At 34.8% G+C, this 19044-nt stretch overlaps 1 protein-coding gene across 1 annotated transcript; it reads left to right on the top strand.

Moving 5' to 3' along the window:
• Positions 1 to 8106: 8106 nt before the first annotated feature.
• LOC104904480 (protein CHROMATIN REMODELING 25) lies at positions 8107 to 18974 on the top strand. The gene is made up of 21 exons (XM_010692736.4): positions 8107 to 8465; positions 8729 to 9097; positions 9418 to 9504; positions 9592 to 9832; positions 9908 to 10033; positions 10146 to 10202; positions 10289 to 10375; positions 10889 to 10984; positions 11331 to 11381; positions 14313 to 14387; positions 14478 to 14564; positions 15386 to 15477; positions 15554 to 15686; positions 15960 to 16079; positions 16170 to 16283; positions 16379 to 16462; positions 16657 to 16728; positions 16804 to 16862; positions 17126 to 17327; positions 17407 to 17505; positions 17910 to 18974. Exons 1-21 carry the CDS (start codon positions 8281 to 8283, stop codon positions 18219 to 18221), a joined length of 2748 nt encoding a protein of 915 aa, XP_010691038.1. The 5' UTR covers positions 8107 to 8280; the 3' UTR covers positions 18222 to 18974.
• The last annotated feature ends 70 nt before the right edge of the window (positions 18975 to 19044 follow it).

Here is a 19044-nt window from a genome sequence, read left to right as displayed (position 1 = left end):
TGGGAGGAACAAAATTCAGCTCTTCATATATTCTACTTTTCTCAGGCACTTCTCCCTTTCGAGTCTATCATACCACCACCAAAGTCCTCTCTCCTTGGTCCAAATATTTTCCTTTTTTTTTAAGGAAAGAAAGATCAAAATATTGAACGTCATTCCCTCAACCCCCAAATTTAGCTATTTTCGGGAATGTTTGGACTTTTCGGGTTCAACAACAACCGGGGACTTTTCAGATATTTGGGATATCTTAGAATGACTTTCGGGTGGTTGGGATCCTTAATATTGCGTTAAAATTACTTGTTTTGCATATTTTATTTGAATCTAAAAAATGACACAAATTGGTCAAGAGAATCCATTTGGTATTTAGGCACCCCTGATCAATGTACTATTTGAGCAACCATATATCAAAATGCATTCAGTGATCCATGAAGACAAAATATCTCTAGTATTAAGAGCCAGCGAGCTAGGGAAATTTCATTCGGTTATATTTGGATTATGCATGATAATGTGGTATAGCATCATCAAGAAGTAAAAGTATGTATGGTACCCATTTGCAATCAACTAGAGTTCTTTTTATCTTAAAGTTGAATATACATATGAAAATTACTCACTAGTAACTCTTTTGACATTTGAGGGTAGTCTAACCTTTTAATTAACTAAACGAAATCTGATAAGTGCATAATAGGACGCGCTATGATAAAATGTTGATTGGCAGCAAACTACTTAAATAGCTCTAAAAAAATTCCAAACTAAACCACTAAAAAGGTGTGTGTGTGTGTGTGTATATATATATATATATATATATATATATATATATATATATATATATGGCTCCCTTTCGGGGATCCGTGATAAGATCAATTTCCTCTGGTCTGCCCTCGCACAGGGCCACTCATTGAGAACAAGCCCCAAAATTATGAGTTTCTCTTCTGCCTGAAAATCTGTAATTATTTCAATACATTTTAGTACACCTAGACAAAACTCCACAACAGAAAATTTCTTAGGTTTTGCAGTTCATCCAAAAACGCTTCATCTTTCAAAAAGTATGCAACAATTGACATATTTTCTTGCTTCAATTTCTCCAGATCTTTCATTAGTTGATATATTGGTCCATTTGATAGACCAACGCTCAAATACTTCATGCCATAATTGATCAGAACTTTCAACAAATGTGAAATTCTCACCGATTTCTTGCTCTATATAAGCATAGAATTAATTAACCAACCAGCAAGTAATCAAGTAATCACACCGCAGCCATCGATTACAATCTTTACTAATTGAATTAAGTTTAGTAATCGAACCATCAAAAAAACCTAATTTGTTCTTCGCAACTAATGCATGAATAACATTTCTCTTCCAGCTAACAAAATTAGTCGCATTCAAATTTATCGCAACTAATTTATTCATAGTTTGATCAGAATTCAAAATGTGATAAGGATCATTATAAGCAATACTCACATTGCTATCACCTCCAAAGTTCGAGTTTTGATATCCAGTTACATCCGCTATTGTTGAATAATTTCAGAAGCTTTTGTAATGAGAAATGAAGATACAAGACTAAAAATCGTTGAAGAAGAAGAAGAAGACGAAGAAGAAGAAGAAGACGAAGAAGAAGAAGAAGAAGAAGAAGAAGAAGAAGAAGAAGAAGAAGAAGAAGAAGAAATTTTTGAAGAAGAAGAAGAAGAAATTTTTGAGGAAGAACAACGATTAAAACGAAATTCGAAGTTTAATCAGCTCAAATAGAGCGATTTAGATCAATTCGCAGTTCAAATAAATTAACATACAATGAAGCTCTCTTTTTAGAATTCTGTTATTGAAGAATAGTATGAATAGCCTATTCTATCATTACAAGCATGTATTTATAGTGTAGTGAGTTACAACAAACTAACATACAATGAAGCTAATAGTAAACAGTAAAAGACTAAAGAGCTTATACAATCTTATTACAATCTTAGGAATAATATTCATAACATGGCAGTAAATTTTATCCGGGATCTTTTTGGAGATTTGGGATAAATCCTTGGTGGTTTAGACTTGCATCATGAAAAGGGAGAAAAGAATAAACAAGGAGTGGAACATGGAGTCTCAATATAGAGAAGCATAATAGAGTATTTCTTGGACACTCCAAAGAATTTGACAAGATGAGAATGAAGTCTCAATATATCATAAATACCTATGATTTGTTCTCCTTTTGAGAAAGAAAATACAAGATAATCAGATGTAAAGATCTGATTTTTTTTTTTCTGAAAAATGTCGAAAATTGAGATTGTTCGAAGAGAAGGTTTGATATTAGGTGGTGATTTTAAAATATTCACTTCCACTGTTATTTGTAGAGAAGCATAACAGAGTATTTCTCGAAAACTTCATGAAAAAGATGAAATCTAATGAGAGATTAAAGTATGAAAATTAACTGTTGCAATATAATTATGGAAAATTTGCAAGATTTCGAGAAAGTCAAAGAAATTAGAGGAAGCATTAAAGGGGGGAGCAAATATGAATTTTTTGGAAAGGTAATCCTTGCTTTGGGAAGAATGCGTGAGAAATTACAGTTTTCATATAAAGTTCACGACTAAGGTCTGAGTGTAATTTAAAAAAAAGTTTGGACTCCCAAAATTTTGGGCCCTCAATATTCACAGGCCCTGTGTTATTGGTCTGTTTGCAAAGGCCAATAGCCGCCCCTGGTAGTCACCACGGTCTGAACTCCCTTGGTAACATTATTTATGATATCTACATAATTTTTCTTATCTTATTATCAATTATACAACTAACTTATTTTAGCCCGCATTATAGTGGCTTGGTAGACTCATATCTAATTAGCCACCCGCAGTTTTTACACTTTTCTTTGTGTTTTTCGCTTCACTAGTCTTGTCTTCTTTTTCTTTATTTTCGTCACTTAATTAAATTACCATCCTTTTTTTTCTTCTTTTTTACATCTAGTTATGGATGTTCCAACAAAGGTTGTCCTTTGGGCGATTTTTTGCACAAATAATAACTACTTCCAAGAATTTAAAGGTATGATTTATGGAGAATGCACCTTGGATATAACATGTTACATCATAACTTATTGTGTAACATGCATAATGATATAGACTTCAACAAGAATGATATAGACTTCAACAAGAATGATATAGACTTCAACAAGAATGACATAGACTATACAAATAATGAGATGAAACTCATGTTATTATGTCATTTGAGTATTTTTACCAAAAGAAGCGGTTATTTGTGAGTTGTTATACTATAAATTATGGTGTAACAGTTAAACCCAAGAAGTTGTGTTTTATGTATATTTCAAATACAGGAAGGAGTCCCGGCAATCTATGTATTAGCAAGATACAACTTTTTTCGTAAATCATAACACAAACCATTTATTTGATTGAATATTAACAGTACATGCACTGAAAGTTGGAACCATACAACAATAACAAGGAATATATCATCCAAAATGACATTTCCATGTTAATTCAAAACAACAACTAGATGAAGGAAAAGCGAAATGCTCCAACCTTTATTTATAATTATGGTTGGAGTATATAATTATGAAGACTCCATATTAGTTTAGTTGTAGCAGTTTGGAAAGCATTTGGGTACACATACTCCATAGCAATTATAATTTGTGCAACAAGGGTTGAAGGGACTGCAAAAAGCCCCTGCGTTACCACAAGTGAGTGGACGCTGAGCTTCGCTAACAAACTCTTGAGCAAGAAGAATTTGTGCACGTGAAAGGGGATCAAGTTGCCGAGCAGCCGAGACTGTTTCAGTTGCAGATAACTGCACAACAATGGCAAACATGACAACCAAAATCACACTCACACTCTTCTTCATCATCATCTCTATCTCTTTTCACTTTTATACTCTCTTTGCTTCACCCTCATTCCGAAAAAAATTTCGGTTCTAAAAAAAAAATTTGATCCTCAAAATATTTTGTCTCACTTTTCGAAATGAAACGTAGGAGCAATACTAAGGTTTCCTTCAAAAAGCCAATAAGCTAGGTAACTTAAAAAAACTAAAGTCACTTATGAGCTAGTTAGTTAGGCGCCTATAAGTATTTTATGGGATGGAGTTGGAATTACTCAGTTTTTCTGATTTTTGGGAGCTTTGTCTCTTTTCAATGTATTTGTGCAGGTGGGTGATCGAATGGGGGAACAAAAGGAAGATCATTTAGAGTGTCATCCACTTAGCATATGATTAGCTTCCGCTGGAACTCTGAAATATTTAGTTAATTAGTAATGCTTAATGAACGATTTACTTAGTTGTAATGATTAGTGAAATTGAGTTTGGTGTGTTGTAACTTAGCCTTGCAATAATTTCCAAGGAGATAATTGCGGCGGTAACGCCACCCGTTGTAACACCCCGATAATTCTCTCTTTCTGGAAAATACTTTTATAACAAATCTAGAGAATTACCCACGCATTATCGCCCGTGTGATAACGTTTCGGCTTACTCAGAATTTTCAGCGGAAAACAATTACTAAAATCAAAATCAACTTTATTAAACTTATGAAATAAAGACAACTGTTTGGAAACTAAAGCACACCAACTAAAAACCAAACTTAAGTAAGATGTCCCTACGAAAACAACTTAAACTATGCTAAGTATAAGCCTCTCCATTCCAGATTCCCAATGTGATGCATCTGCAAACCTGTAATGTCAATGCAATACTGACTCTGCTCACCAGAAGGATCATCACAAGATCAATAGGCAAAGCCATGATCACAACACAACAAGCACGTAATCAGCAAAGCTGAGTACTACATATCAGACATAAATAATCCTAACATGATACTACAACACAACTTGTAGAATAAATAATATAAGCATATAACAAACTGCAGATGACTCTTACTGAATAGACTCTAAACTTTTTTTCTTCTTTAAATGGAATAGTTATGGGACGAGTTGTCTATACTGAATAGGAGATATGGGAGCTACCAATATTCCAATTGACCTGCGATATCGAGGAACTTTGAGCTAAAGAGGAAAGGTGATCAATCCAATCCCAGGAAAGCCATGGGCTACCACCATGTACTCCAACCCTTAGTGTCCAACTCTAGACGTGCACCAGTCTAAAGTCTATAACCTATCTCGTTTCACTTTACGTTGCATTCATTTTTATACTTGTGTTGACACCAACCAAGCACATAACACTCACAACTAACAATCACATAAACATCACAAAACTCCTTTTTAATCTTAGAATCAACAAGTGTTCACAACTTATCATTCAAGACTCTTTTACTTCTTTTATTCTTTACTAACTTGCCTGTTGAACCTAGCCAACAGTAAACTGTACCTTTATATAGGTATAACTCATATTTACCAAATAAGATCCACGGTTCTTATAAGATAAATAGATAATCTCAAAGAATCTATGTAACACATGATTCAACTTACTTACATTAATTCACTCACGAATTGATACATGAACTAAACTTATCTGCTTGCATCAAACTTCCATACAAACAGTCATACTTATACATATTCTTAGTTTACATGTAGCACACAGGCAAGTAACATGTAAAGCAACTTCAGTAAATCATATATATGAACAACAAGGTCCTATACATGATACTAATAAATAAAAACATCGACGAAGCCACCAGCAGTGACGAAGCCGCACGAATCGACCACGAAGGCGCCGCCGGTGAGGTCGCCGGACGAAGCCAGTCAAGCCACCAACGAGGCAACGAGAAGGTTTGAGGTTTTATGAGAGAGAAAGAAGTCTGCGATTGTGAATTTGTGAGTGAGAGAAAAGAAGTCTGCGTGCGTGATTTTTTTGAAATTTTTTTAATTTTTTTTTATTGCTGGTGCACGTGCACCAGCGTGGTATGAGGTAAATCCGCCACTGATTACTCCTTCCGTCCCATAATATAATGTCTACTTCATTTTTGGTGGGTCAAACTTTAAAATCTTTGACCAAATATTCTCATTTGTATATATAAAAAAAATATTCATGTGGGATCTTGTTAGATTCGTCTCAATGTGTAGTTTCATAATATCAACTTTTTATATTTTTTTATTAATACGGAATTGAAGATATTAAATGTCAAAGTTACGTCTTGGAGACTGTGTAACAAAGAAACAAGCACTATATTATGAGTCGGAGGGAGTAAATACTACTACTAAACTTCTTTGATTTTCGATATTTTTATACAACTTTTTTTTTGTATCATTTTATCTAATAATAAAATTTGTTAACCTTGTTTAACCTAAAAAAAGTATAATTAACAGAAAGTTTGAACAAATTCAACATTGATTCACGTGATAAAATATATATTGATGGACTTTTTTGTCCTAAATTATTTTTCTATTAAAAGCTTGAAAACTAAATATAATAGCTAGGGTTTTTATTGAAAACTTTCCTTAATTAGGTAGGTCATAAATTCATAATTATATTATTAATAAAAAACAATTACTTCGGCTATGTGCAGTTCACCTTATTTTTGCTTATTTCAGATCAGATCAGATCAGATCAGATCAGATCGGAAAAAATAAGTTCAGATCATATCAGATTAGAAAAAATAAGTTCAGATCAGTTCAGATCATGCTTATATTTAAAAACTCATTATTATTATTAAATATCTTTCATAACATATTAGTAAAAAATTATAATAATTGAATATTAATAAAGTATTCATTGAGACGAATCAAACAAGACCCCACATGACTATATTTTTTCTTATATATTGAGAAAAATCTAAAAGATTCTATCTAATTGTGAATAGTATAGTGTCAAGATTCTATGTGAGAAAGATAAAAAAATACAAAGGGAGTATTATTATTTACTAGTACATTTGTTCAAAAGAATTATTATTGTTGTTGTTGTACTTATTAATATTGGTAATTATTATTAATCTTGTTGTTACCATTATAAATGTCATTGTTATCATTATATTAAGTTATTTTGTTGTTATTAAATAATAAAAAAATTAAAAGCCACGTGTTAAGAACATAAGATTGACGCAAAAATAAGAAATATATAAAATATGATATCTCAAATTCATGACAACGAAACTACTAAGTTCAGATTACATTTCAAAATAAGCTAAGTGTGAGATACAAATTATAAATTTAGATTCGGTATACCTCTTCCTACCGAATTCCAAATCTCTCTAGCTATTTGAAGTTACACGATATTTATTTCTTTTTTGCTCAAGTCATAGTTGTTTGTATATCTTATTTTATTTTATATGGAAAAAAAGAGTTGAGTTTGCCGACTTCTCAAGTGTGAAACATTTTTTTAAAGGGAAAGTGTGAAACATTGTATAAGTGCTCTTATAAATTAGTGACTTGAGTTATATAATAATTTTTAGTAATAATAATAATTATTATGATTATAATAATTATTGTTGTTCTTATAATAATGATAATAATAATTATTATTAATAATAAAAGTTGCGTAAACTTTGTAATAGAAATAAAATGATAATAATAGTAATACTATAAAGAAGATCTTATAATGTATTGCATAATAATGATTTACAAAGTTATAATATAATAGTAATAATATATTTTATAAAAGATAAGATCTTGTAAATCAGATCAGTTCAGATCAGATCAGATCAGAAAAAATAAGTTAAGATCAGATCAGATAAAAAAAAATAAGTTCAGATCAGATCAGATCAGATAAGTTCAGATCAGAAAATTTCAGGTGAACTAAACATAGCCTTCATCCGTCCCATAATATAATGTTTATATTATTTTTTTGGGTGTCCCAAAATATTATGCCTATTTTCATTTTTATTAATTTATTTAAACAAAATTATCCTTCATTTCTATATAATCTTTCCAAAATACCCCTATTTTTCTTTCAAATTATGTGCCCATATTTTTTTATTTTACACCATTCAAAGGGAAATTTATTGTTTTTTATTAATTTTATTTTAAAGGAAAAATAAGATAAAAAGCTAGTTTCAAGATAAAAGTATATAAAAAAAAACACTTCCTCAAATATATATTTTTTAGAAATTATACTACTCCTTCAATTTCCTTAATTTACGTGAAAAGTGAACACGATATTATGAGAAAGTTGGAGTATTAATGACCCGAACACAAATCCGACACGTTTATAAAACACTAGGCAATTGCCAATTGCTCTCTCGTTTTCGGATGGCAATTGGCATTTACAAATGTTTTGATTTTAACTCTCTTTTTGCCGCCAGTTTCAGGAAACGAGCAGTAGCGTGCCTTGTACGAATAATACTAGCTTAACACTCGAACTCTCGCATACTTCTTCCCCGCGCTCTCTACTTTCTCCCTGCAACTGCATAATCTCCTTAAATCAATGGAAGACGAAGAAGAACAACTTAGTATTCATTCAATTTCCGACGCCTCAGACTCCGATGTAGAATTTCTTGATGACGACGATAACGAGCAACACTCAACCGATGAAAATGGTGAAAATCATGTCGATTGTAACATTTCCGATGATGATGATCTCAAGTCGCAAAATGTTGCTGCCCTAGTTAGGTATGTATCAATTTTAAGCTCAATTTTGTTTGATTGTTTCAAAGGTTTCAATTCCTGCTTCGCAATTATAATCGCCTATTTTCAGCGTCTGTTTTCTTACTAACCTAACTTTATTTATAGCGATTTGATTGATGTTATGAGTTGAGAATCCAGAAAATTGTAATTAGTTTTTCGGATTGCTTGCGTTTTTAATTAAATGTGTATATCTGAAGAATTCGTTTTGCTTGCTTTTTTCTTTGTTGTGGTGTATGAATGAATAATAGAGGAAACTTCATTGTGAGACGACAGTCGTTGCTTCCGCAAGTTTTGTCGGTATCGGATGGGCCAGCTGTGGCAAGAAAACCTTTTAAACCACCATTTTCCAAGGGGTTGAGTAATTCCCATGACGACCTAATTCGGCGGCTTCTGGCTCGAAAACGATTTGTTCCGTGGCGTGCCACAGGCGTTCCTGTGTCGCCATTAGTGAATTATAAACTTCCACAAGTTGATGAGAAAGATGATAATGAGGAAGTCATGATTTTGCCTCCTGAAATTGAGCCATTGGTTTTATGGCAACCTGAAGAATTTAAGAATGATTTGACACCGATAGTTGTCGATCCTTTGCTTGTTCGGTTCCTTCGACCCCATCAAAGGTATCTATTTCCCTCAATTGTATGTTACTCTTCATATGTGCAAGAAAGATAATCCGTTAACTCGGGCTCACTTGGCATAGATGGAATGATATTGTATACAAATGTGGTTGAGATTGCTTGTCAATTTAGACAGTAGCTCAAGAATAAACTCGTTCTGCTTTATCATCTACATGTTTAATCTTACTTTCCTTTTCGCATAAGAGAATCTCCTGGTTGCAGTATAAGCATTGAAATCTACTCTCTTTGTTGCTTAATAAAATTGGTGAGATGGATACCTTTAGTCTGCCTGCAGTCTGATTGTTCAAAGCCATTGTAAGCAGAGAAGGTGTACAGTTTATGTTCAGATGTGTCTCTGGATTACATTCCGCTGCAAATATCTTTGGATGCATTTTGGCTGATGATATGGGGTAATCATCTTTTCTTGTTATGTAGAGACTATTCCTTGTGAGAATCCATTTAGGGTGTTGTCATAGTTGTAAGAATTTCTTGTGCAGTTTGGGGAAAACTCTGCAATCTATCACATTGCTTTATACTCTTCTTCGCCAAGGCTTTGATGGAAAACCTATGGTTAAAAAGGCAATTATAGTTACTCCAACAAGTCTTGTGAGCAACTGGGAGGCAGAAATTAAAAAGTGGGTTCAAGAAAGAGTTCAGCTTATTGCCTTATGTGAAAGCAGCCGAGAGGACGTTATATCCGGAATAGCCAACTTCACAGATCCACGCAGTACAACACAGGTGAAATTATCATGAATCATGATTATTTGGTCAGTTTGAGAAAACCATGCACCGATTTACTTGGTATCGTTACAGGTTTTGATTGTTTCGTACGAGACTTTTAGAATGCATGCTCCAAAATTTAGCCATCCTGGATCATGTGACCTCCTCATTTGTGATGAGGCTCACAGGCTAAAAAATGACCAGACTATCACAAACAAGGTAAGAGGACATGCGTAAGTTTGGCCTTTGTTGTTTATCTTTTCTCATACTTTAACTTGTCGTATGGTGTCTTTTGGTACTTCGAATCATCCATGTGTGTCTTGTGTGCTAGGCATTGGCTTCTCTTATATGCAAGCGCCGCATTTTGTTGTCCGGTACACCAATGCAGGTGAGCAATCGTCTTATCTTTTTTGGGATATTATATCTTCAATTTTTCTCTCTCCTCTTTATAGAGTATTGCATTTTCACTTGCAGAATGACCTTGAAGAGTTTTATGCCATGGTCAATTTCACTAATCCTGAAATCTTAGGCGACACTGCACATTTTCGGAGGTATTATCAGGTGTGCTTCTTTTCTTACTATCTTCTATACTGATTGATATTATGCACAGCATCAATTTGCACTGTGATAAATTCATAATCTCTGATATCTGGGATTTTGTGTTCATCTGCATATCTTTGTGGTGCCTGAATTACATGCAAAGTATGTCATACATTATCTAGTTGCTGCTGACCATCTCAAATAATTTTGTTAAGCTTTTCCGTGCCATAACAAATTGATAATGTCAAAGTCACACTTAAGATGGACCCAGACCTAAGTTTTATGCTGTGTTTTTAATATACATCAGCTAGTATACCTTATGTTACTTGTTGTATTGTTAAACATGTAAAAGACACCAGATATTACATCCTTATGCAAAGTTGTTGCTTCTATTATGATGCTTATAGTCGCTTTCGCTACTGAAGGGATCTATCTCAAGCTTCCTTACATATGCATGTTGTCTGAGATGTTAGTTTCTGTCGTACTTTGATCTCTCCCATTGATTGTAATATGAGTTGTGATCTGCAATTTAAGGCACCCATTCTGAGTGGAAGAGAACCCATAGCCACTGATGAGGAAAAGAAGATTGGTTTTTCACGTTCAGAGGAATTGAGTGCCATAGTAAATCAGGTATGCATTTCCTGCTAAAAAGTATTTCCTTGTATCAGATTATAATTTATGGATTAGAAAGCTATACTTTCTGTTTCACTCATGATATGTGCAAATTTTACCTAATCACATGATTTATTTGGTGAAAAGATGAGACAAACTAAAAAAAGGGTGGCAAATTTTAGGATGAAATGGCACCAATTGATGCATATAGAGGACATAGCTTGGCTGGTACCCTGCTACTATGCTTTGCACTAAATGCTTTGGTTACTAACAAAGTTATTTTAATCACTATACTTTTTCTGGCACCATTCATTTAACTCTTTTTTTGAAGTGCTGACTGATATTTTTTCTTTCGTTTTTGCAGTTTATATTGAGGAGAACTAATGCATTGTTGTCCAATCATCTACCACCAAAGGTATAACAGTTATAGCTATAACATGTTTAAAATCTGTTCAATTCAATTATTTCTCCCAGTTTCTATTATGCTGCACTTGCATAGGTTCTCTTTTAAGGAATACAGTTTTTCCTGATTTGTTATGAGGTGCTTGTCTGCAGATTTTTCTATTAGTTCACAAATCCTACTAATCTACCCCATGACTCTGACAAGGTTTCTAGTTAAAAGGATGCACATTTGTAATCAAGGAAGACCTCGTCTAGTTGTCCCTATTTGATATTCTCTCTATTCCGCATTACACATGACCATATTCATGATTAACAAGCTTTTGATCTTCCCATACCATACCATACCATACCATAAGATCACAAAAGTAAATCAAAATGGACGCCTCTAGGTAGAGAATTTAAATTAATGAAAGTTTGGTGTATATATTTTTAAGTAGCAAATTTAATTTTCAATAATTGTCAACTTAGTGTCGACTTTACAAAAGGTTAATTCTAGCATTGTGTTTCCACGCTACAAATTACAGTTTGGTCATCACTTAGAACCGGTCATCTCTCCGATTTCATCTCTCAGTGTTCAATGTTATTTTAACTCTCTTGGTTTTGGTTGTCAATGTGGGTTCTCCAATCTCCAAAGTGAACATGAGTTTGATGCTCACAGTCTTACACCAAGTGTGACTAAAGATGCCGATCATTAGTTGTTAGAACCCTTTTTTGCAATTTTAATTAAAATATATATCCAAATTTTCTAAAACTTAAACACTTCTTCTTTTTTTTTTTTTTTTATATCCAATACCAACATCACCAAATCTATTCCTTAGCTCACCTGTATTTCCCACAAAAAATAATTGTTCTTCCATTCAACCCAAACCCCCCTCCAACACAATCAATTCATCCCCAACTCGGCCAACAAACTTGCCTTTTCATTGCCACCACATATGTCCCATTAAATAGGGCAGCGATCAGTCAACAGGCAGTAGGTTTCTTTTCAAACTGTCACGGATTATGCCAAGGCAATTCTCTTGCCTCTTCACTTATTTTGATGGATCTTTCTATTATAGAAGATTGTGCTCATTCCAGCTTGTGAGATTCTAGACTTGAAACATATCTCTTGGCTCTGTAGTGGATTCTAAGTTTGAGGATGGGACTTGTGGTTGTGGTTGGGGCTACGGGGTAATTCAGGTTTGATGATGGGGCTTGTGGTGGTTGGGATTAGTTGGCGAAGGGGAAAGGAGGGGGTAAGAAGAGAGAAGGGAAGTGATTAGGTAGGGGGTGCCGGGTGGATAGTTAAATCAAATGGTTGGGGAACTAAACGGAGAGGTTCAGCTGGGATTTTCAAGAGAACGTAGTGTACCTCTAAGATTAAAAGGAAAATCATATGGGACAACTACTATTAGACCAACGATATTTTATGGGTTTTAATGTTGAATGTTAGGAAGGATCATACTAGGAGGATGGTTGTAGCAGATATGCGCATATTGAGATGGATGGGTGAAAACAATTTAAGAGATAGAATTTAAAATGGATATATTTGAATGAGGATTGGAGTTGCAGACGTTGAGTTTAAGGTAAAAGAGAGACCGATTGTGCTAGTTTGAGCATGTCAGAAATCGTCTAGAAGGTGCAATGGTTGCAGTAGTAATTGGGATACTGGAGATCTCATGAGAGGTTAAGGGAGGCTGCTGATGGCTTGGATGTAGGGCGTTAGAAACAACATGGAGAGATTAGGTTCGCAGCACTTGTTAGAAGAGAATGGAGGCGGAGGATCCATGTGAAAAGTAGATAACCACCGGAGATAAAATTTTGACTCATGCAACCAACCCCGGTTTTATGAAATTAAGGCCCCCACATTGTTGTAGTTGTTGCTGGTGGTTGGGGAATTAATTTAAGGTATAAACAGCATTTTACCACTCAAACGTTACCAAATTTAGTAATGTTGCAACTAAAAAAACAGACTTCCTAAACTCTATATCGGTTACTAGATCCTGAATCTCAAAAACTAGTTTAAAATAACTGGGGATATTATGTAATCAATGGGTATCCTAAATATAAAATTATATACTGGCTAACCAAAAAGTGAAAGTTAGTTTTTTCGTAATTTGATGTTCTTATCCCTGGTTAGGTTTATGTGAATATGTTAAATACTTTTTACGTGAGCAATGAAGATTTGTTTTCCTGTCTTGCTCTAGAAAATGATAAATATATAGCAGCAGTAGTAGCACTTCTAGTAAGAACAAGACAACCAAATTAATAAGAATCTCTATATTTCAGAACGGTAAATCAGATCCAATTAGTCCAGAAAAGTTTGCATAAGCTCAAATAGATGAAATCAGATGAGACAATTTCGAGCGCACCAAACATACACGAACTTGAAGCAAGAAACATTGGATCTAGTGCCCAAAATCTACCAAAACTTTTGTCATATAATTGCACCAGAGAAAGGGGTACCTGGTAGCCAAAAATGCTCCACCTTCCCCCCCCCCAATACCTACATCTTATTTTAGACAATTCTTATTAAGAGAAGTTATCCTAACTTAATGGTGACTCTCTTGAGATCAATCATCAAGTGGAGGCTAGGTGGCACTTAGTTTTGAAGATTCTGTTGTGAACATAACTTGAATAGTGAAGATTATTATAAAAATCATTTGAGAAGCAAAGTATTGAGTTAGGACCAAAGAGGGTGCTGAGACTGATTTTGCAGCCACTAGGTGACTGTCAAGCTCTCCTTTTAGGATTTGATAAATTTTCTTATAGATTCTGAGCAACATCTAAATCAATAGCACTATATATCATATAGACAGATCCTGTGCATCATTATATGCCAGAAATATTCTTGCTATGTAAAGAGGTCAAAGGTGTAATGAAATTTCTTGGGTAATTAATACATAGTTCTTTGTGCAATTGTTAGCAAAGTACATCATTCATTTTTGGTATTTGGATATTGCAGATAGTTCAAGTTGTTTGTTGCAAACTAACTCCTTTGCAGTCGGATCTGTACAACCATTTTATACAATCTAAAAATGTAAGCCTTCTCTGTCATAGTCAATTATTGTCACAACTTCTCTCAGCCATGGTGCAAAAGAATAACTACTATTTTCTTTCTTATCATCAGGTGAAAAGGGTTATTAGTGATGTAACAAAGCGATCGAAAGTATTAGCATATATTACAGCCCTCAAGAAGCTTTGCAATCATCCGAAGGTAATGTTAGTTCGTGAAAAAAAAAAATTGTAAGATATGGTAGTTTGCATCCCTCTTGTAAGTAAGTTCTTAAAATGTAGGACAGATCTGCATTTTGGTCTTTTATACGATTTCCATGAAATGCATTCATTATGTTATTACTTATATAACTATATTGGACCATAGCCACCTATTTCCACAAGTTGCTTTTCTAGAACAATTGCAAAATTGCTGAAAGGTTACCACATTGAACTATCCATATTTTCTTAGTTTTTTTAAATGGTTGGCACGCATCTGGAGCACTGGAAAACTTTCAAGAAGTGTTGAGGGCATGTCTGATTTCTGTAATTTCACTTGCTTCTGCAGTTATGCTGTTGTGTGGAAGAGTATGAGATTGAGTGTGTGGTTAATTGTCTAGACTAGCTTTCTCATATGAATGATCATTGTTGTTTTGGTGCCGATTGACAATCTCAAAGGATCATATCTTTAACTGTCACTAATGATCAAATATGCCAAATAATGAGTATATGTTATTATATTCTGTAACATAAATTTTTTATGTCATCTTTCTATCTGAACCTAATATGCTAGTCTCCTTTTCTCGCACAATTTCTAGTAAGGATTTGTTTACTCATGTGTTCATGCAGACATCTGCCTTGTCTAGAATAGTTTTGGAGGATGTCTATTAATTACCAGAAATTATATTGCTATACTAAAATCTTTATATCTCATAGAATTCATCAGGTTCTCATCTCTCAAATATAAAGAGACATAATATTGTTCTGCTTCTTTTCTTTTATTTTAGAATCACTTTCTCATCCTAGATTCCGATCTCTCTGCAGCTCATATACGATACAATAAAAGCTGGACATTCAGGAATATCAGACTTTGAAAACTGCTTGAGCTTTTTTCCTCCAGAAGTTTTTTCCGGAAGGTCTGTCTTTCATACACCATGGTTCTCTTTGGCATTTTAAACTCAGATTTTGAAGATCCCTGCATTGTGCTTCCAGATCTGGAGCATGGTCTGGTGGTAATGGCCTTTGGATTGAGCTATCTGGGAAAATGAATGTACTAGCACGTTTATTGTCTCAGTTGCGTCAAAAAACAGATGACAGGATAGTCCTAGTTTCAAACTATACCCAGGTTGTTGCCTTTTCCTTTTCCCTATCATCATTTGCGTACCATATATACTGAAGTGCAAAGCAGAGTAAGGATGTACATGGATCTAATGAGACTATGTACTTTATGCTTTTAATGTGGTATAACTGCATCTATATGATCCTTATTGGACTTCTGTAAGGGATGGCTTCCTGCTAAAAAATTTCTCTCCCTTGAGGGTCCCTTACATCCCTTATATTGCTGCCGTCTTCTGTTTCATATATGTATTCACTGGTAGCTGATTTGAAGTGATTTCAGACACTTGACCTTTTTGCTCAACTGTGCCGTGAGAGAAGATACCCTTACCTGAGACTTGATGGAGCAACATCAATTAGCAAACGCCAGAAGTTGGTCAACAGTTTTAATGATCTTGCAAAGGTCTCTATATACCCCAAATCCCCAATGAAAATTTTTCAAGAACTTTTGCAAAGAACTTCGTTGTACTCAAGTGCAGGAAAATTGTTGCAGGATGAATTTGCTTTTCTCTTAAGCAGTAAAGCTGGTGGTTGTGGGCTGAACTTGATCGGAGGAAATCGACTGGTCTTGTTTGATCCGGATTGGAACCCTGCCAATGATAAACAAGTAAACTTTGAATATCTTTTTTATAGATAAATTCTCTGTTAAGATTTTTGGTCCAGACTTTTAGAGCATTGTGCCAGCTCATGTTTTGCTTGTAGGCTGCTGCAAGAGTTTGGAGGGATGGGCAAAAGAAGAGAGTGTACATCTACAGGTTTCTGAGCACTGGAACCATCGAAGAGAAGGTAGGAGTGGACACATCGCTCAGCTAATTCTTTTGTTTTACGAAATTGAGATCTTAATTAGTTCGTATGGTATTTGTCTAAAGGTAGATTAGTTATAAGTACTTTTCTGTTGATTTGATCCTCCCCTATTAATTATAAGAGGACTGTTACTCCATCACCATCTTATATAAGAGGTATGTTAATCATGTGGAAAGGTGTACCAGCGTCAGATGTCAAAGGAAGGGCTTCAGAAAGTTATTCAGCAGGAGCAAGGTGATGGTGACAAGGTAAAGTTGGTTGAACTGCTATATCCATTTTATTGCATTTGCTCTAGATGGGTTCACTAATTACTTTGAATTCAGGGGAACTGTTTTTCAACGGAAGATCTACGTGATTTGTTTACGTACCATGTGAATGTGAGGTATTTGCTTTTGTATTGTTTAAAGCTGTTTTTGCAAGTGCTGGGAGCAAGTGAAGCAAGATAGCTAATAATTGGGTAGATTTTATGTCTTGAATTTCCCTCAAACAACACCTAAAATTGCTTTATCTAAATCATACCGGCACTAGGTCGGAAAAAAATGCTAAATTATTTTTGTTCACCTGCTTCTTTGCCTGTAACCATGACATGTTAAGTTATTATAGATTAGGTGCCATATATTTCAGTTCTATTAACTCTTTTTACAGGTCTGAGATTCATGAGAAGATGAATTGTGTTCGATGTGGAAATATCGACTCCACACAAAGTGGCATGCATGAGAGCACAGTAAAGGTCAATGGAATTGAAACTTCCACTGAAGATTACCTATCTGAACCAAATGTTGCTGATATCGGTGGGTTTGCAGAAATTTCTGGATGCTTGCATATGTTAAAAAGCTCGCAGAAACAGGTACTTTCCATGATCTATCAGAAGAATGTGACAATTTTTAGACTTGATTGCTTATATACTTTGGGAGGCTTGTTTGTAGGTGGGGTCTCCTACTGAAGAGGATTTGCTCAACTGGGCTCATCACTCATCTCCCACTTCAGTTCCCGATGTTTTATTCCAAGCCGCAGCTGGTGATGAGGTTAGTGAACTTTAGGGAATTTTTCCTTGTAGCTTATTAAGTTTCTTGATCCTATGATGTTGTCTGAAAGTGTCAAAATTGAAAATTGTCATAAATTTAACTGCTTTTCGTTTGCAATTTCTTCAGTGGGGTTTTCTGAATCTGTAAAAAGTCAGTTTTTCTATCTTTACTTCACCGATTGTACATAGAATAACTGAATTAAAGCCCTAAAACTTTTTAGAGTTCTTTTGCTGAACAAACTAATAAAGGTTTTAATGCTAAAAGTCCAAAGTACTTGTCAGTTGTCACACTTGCATATCGCTTTACAAGGAATACCATTTGAGGGTAGAGGACTTTAAGAAGATAGCAGAGTATAATTTACAAGAAGGAAGTTCCGAAGTTGTTTGTGCTATCTGGTTATGCAGGTCAGTTTTGTGTTTACAAACCAAATAGAGGGGAAGCTTGTCCCTGTAGAATCCATGCGCCGCCCTAAGATGCAAGCAGTGGAGGAGAGTAGGACGTCAAACAATTTTAAACGGTCCGATTCAGAGGAATATATGAAGCAGAAATTGCCAGTGGTTTCAGCCAAGCCTGTGCAAATCAGACCCCTGAAATCAATTAGGAGTTCTTTGAAAGATGTGACAAATCTATCATGGAGGACAAAGCTGCCTCTCAGCAAGCAGCTACCTCTGAAAAGATCATGTCATACTAGAGAAGGCTATATTGTTGTGGACTAATGATAATTTTGACTGGGTTGCACAGTTCAATGTGATAGTGGATGTTGGTGATAATTATCTTTGTGGTGGTATTAAACCAACAGGGTAAAGAGGTTCTGTACATGCTGTTGTTATGTAAGCGCGGGTTCTATCAGAAGATGTGATCTGTCACGATCCATGAAATCTTGCCTCTTCTGGAGATACTTGCCTCAAATCTTATTCACTTTACCCAAAGGCTCGTCAAAGCTCTAGAGTTTGACATAATTTAATGGTGTGATCTGCCAAGATTCATGAAGTCTTGCCGCTTCTGGAGATACTGGCCTCAAAGCTTACACTTTGCCCAAGGCTCGTCAAAGCTGAGCTGACAGAACAGAATATCAACAGATAGTAAACAAGAAACCCTTGCTCAGCTGGCTCCTGCCGTCCTGCGAGTATCAAACAACACAACACCAAGAACGTGCTTACCTCACTCTTGAGTCATGACTGGGCGTAAGTCTGTGCTAGTGTACAGTGGACCTGTTGGCAGTTTGGACATCTAGTAAGGGCGGGCGTCATTAAGTTGAAAGGATGATGTCTTGAGTATTGTTGTGCGTAAAAAAATCAATCAGTTGACGTCTGATGGCATTGAATTAATTTTTATCTCCCTCATTCTTACTCATTTTCTTCTCATTTTTTAGAATGTATATTAAATTGTTAGTTTTTTCACAAGTGTAATCCTGTACAATGCAAAAACTGTTAATACTATAAATTATACCTGGATAGTTTTCACTAGTAGCCAAACATGCATACTTCTGAGTTTAACTGACATTATCTATGGTTTTCTAATTAAGTTCTATCCGGTTTA

This window comes from Beta vulgaris, chromosome 9, assembly GCF_026745355.1.
Source record: "Beta vulgaris subsp. vulgaris cultivar EL10 chromosome 9, EL10.2, whole genome shotgun sequence".
NCBI classification, from domain to species: Eukaryota; Viridiplantae; Streptophyta; class Magnoliopsida; order Caryophyllales; family Amaranthaceae; genus Beta; species Beta vulgaris.
Note: the sequence above shows the minus strand (reverse complement) of the source record. Positions and strands in the feature narration are given on the sequence as shown.

What these genes read in the sequence shown, in the direction of transcription:
- LOC104904480 (XM_010692736.4), top strand. Translation starts at nt 8,281, where the DNA reads ATGGAAGACGAAGAAGAACAACTTAGTATTCATTCAATTTCCGACGCC. An exon ending in ATTTTCGGAGGTATTATCAG is followed by an intron (nt 10,376 to 10,888) that starts GTGTGCTTCTTT and finishes CTGCAATTTAAG; the next exon opens with GCACCCATTCTGAGTGGAAG. An exon ending in TAGTTTCAAACTATACCCAG is followed by an intron (nt 15,687 to 15,959) that starts GTTGTTGCCTTT and finishes AAGTGATTTCAG; the next exon opens with ACACTTGACCTTTTTGCTCA.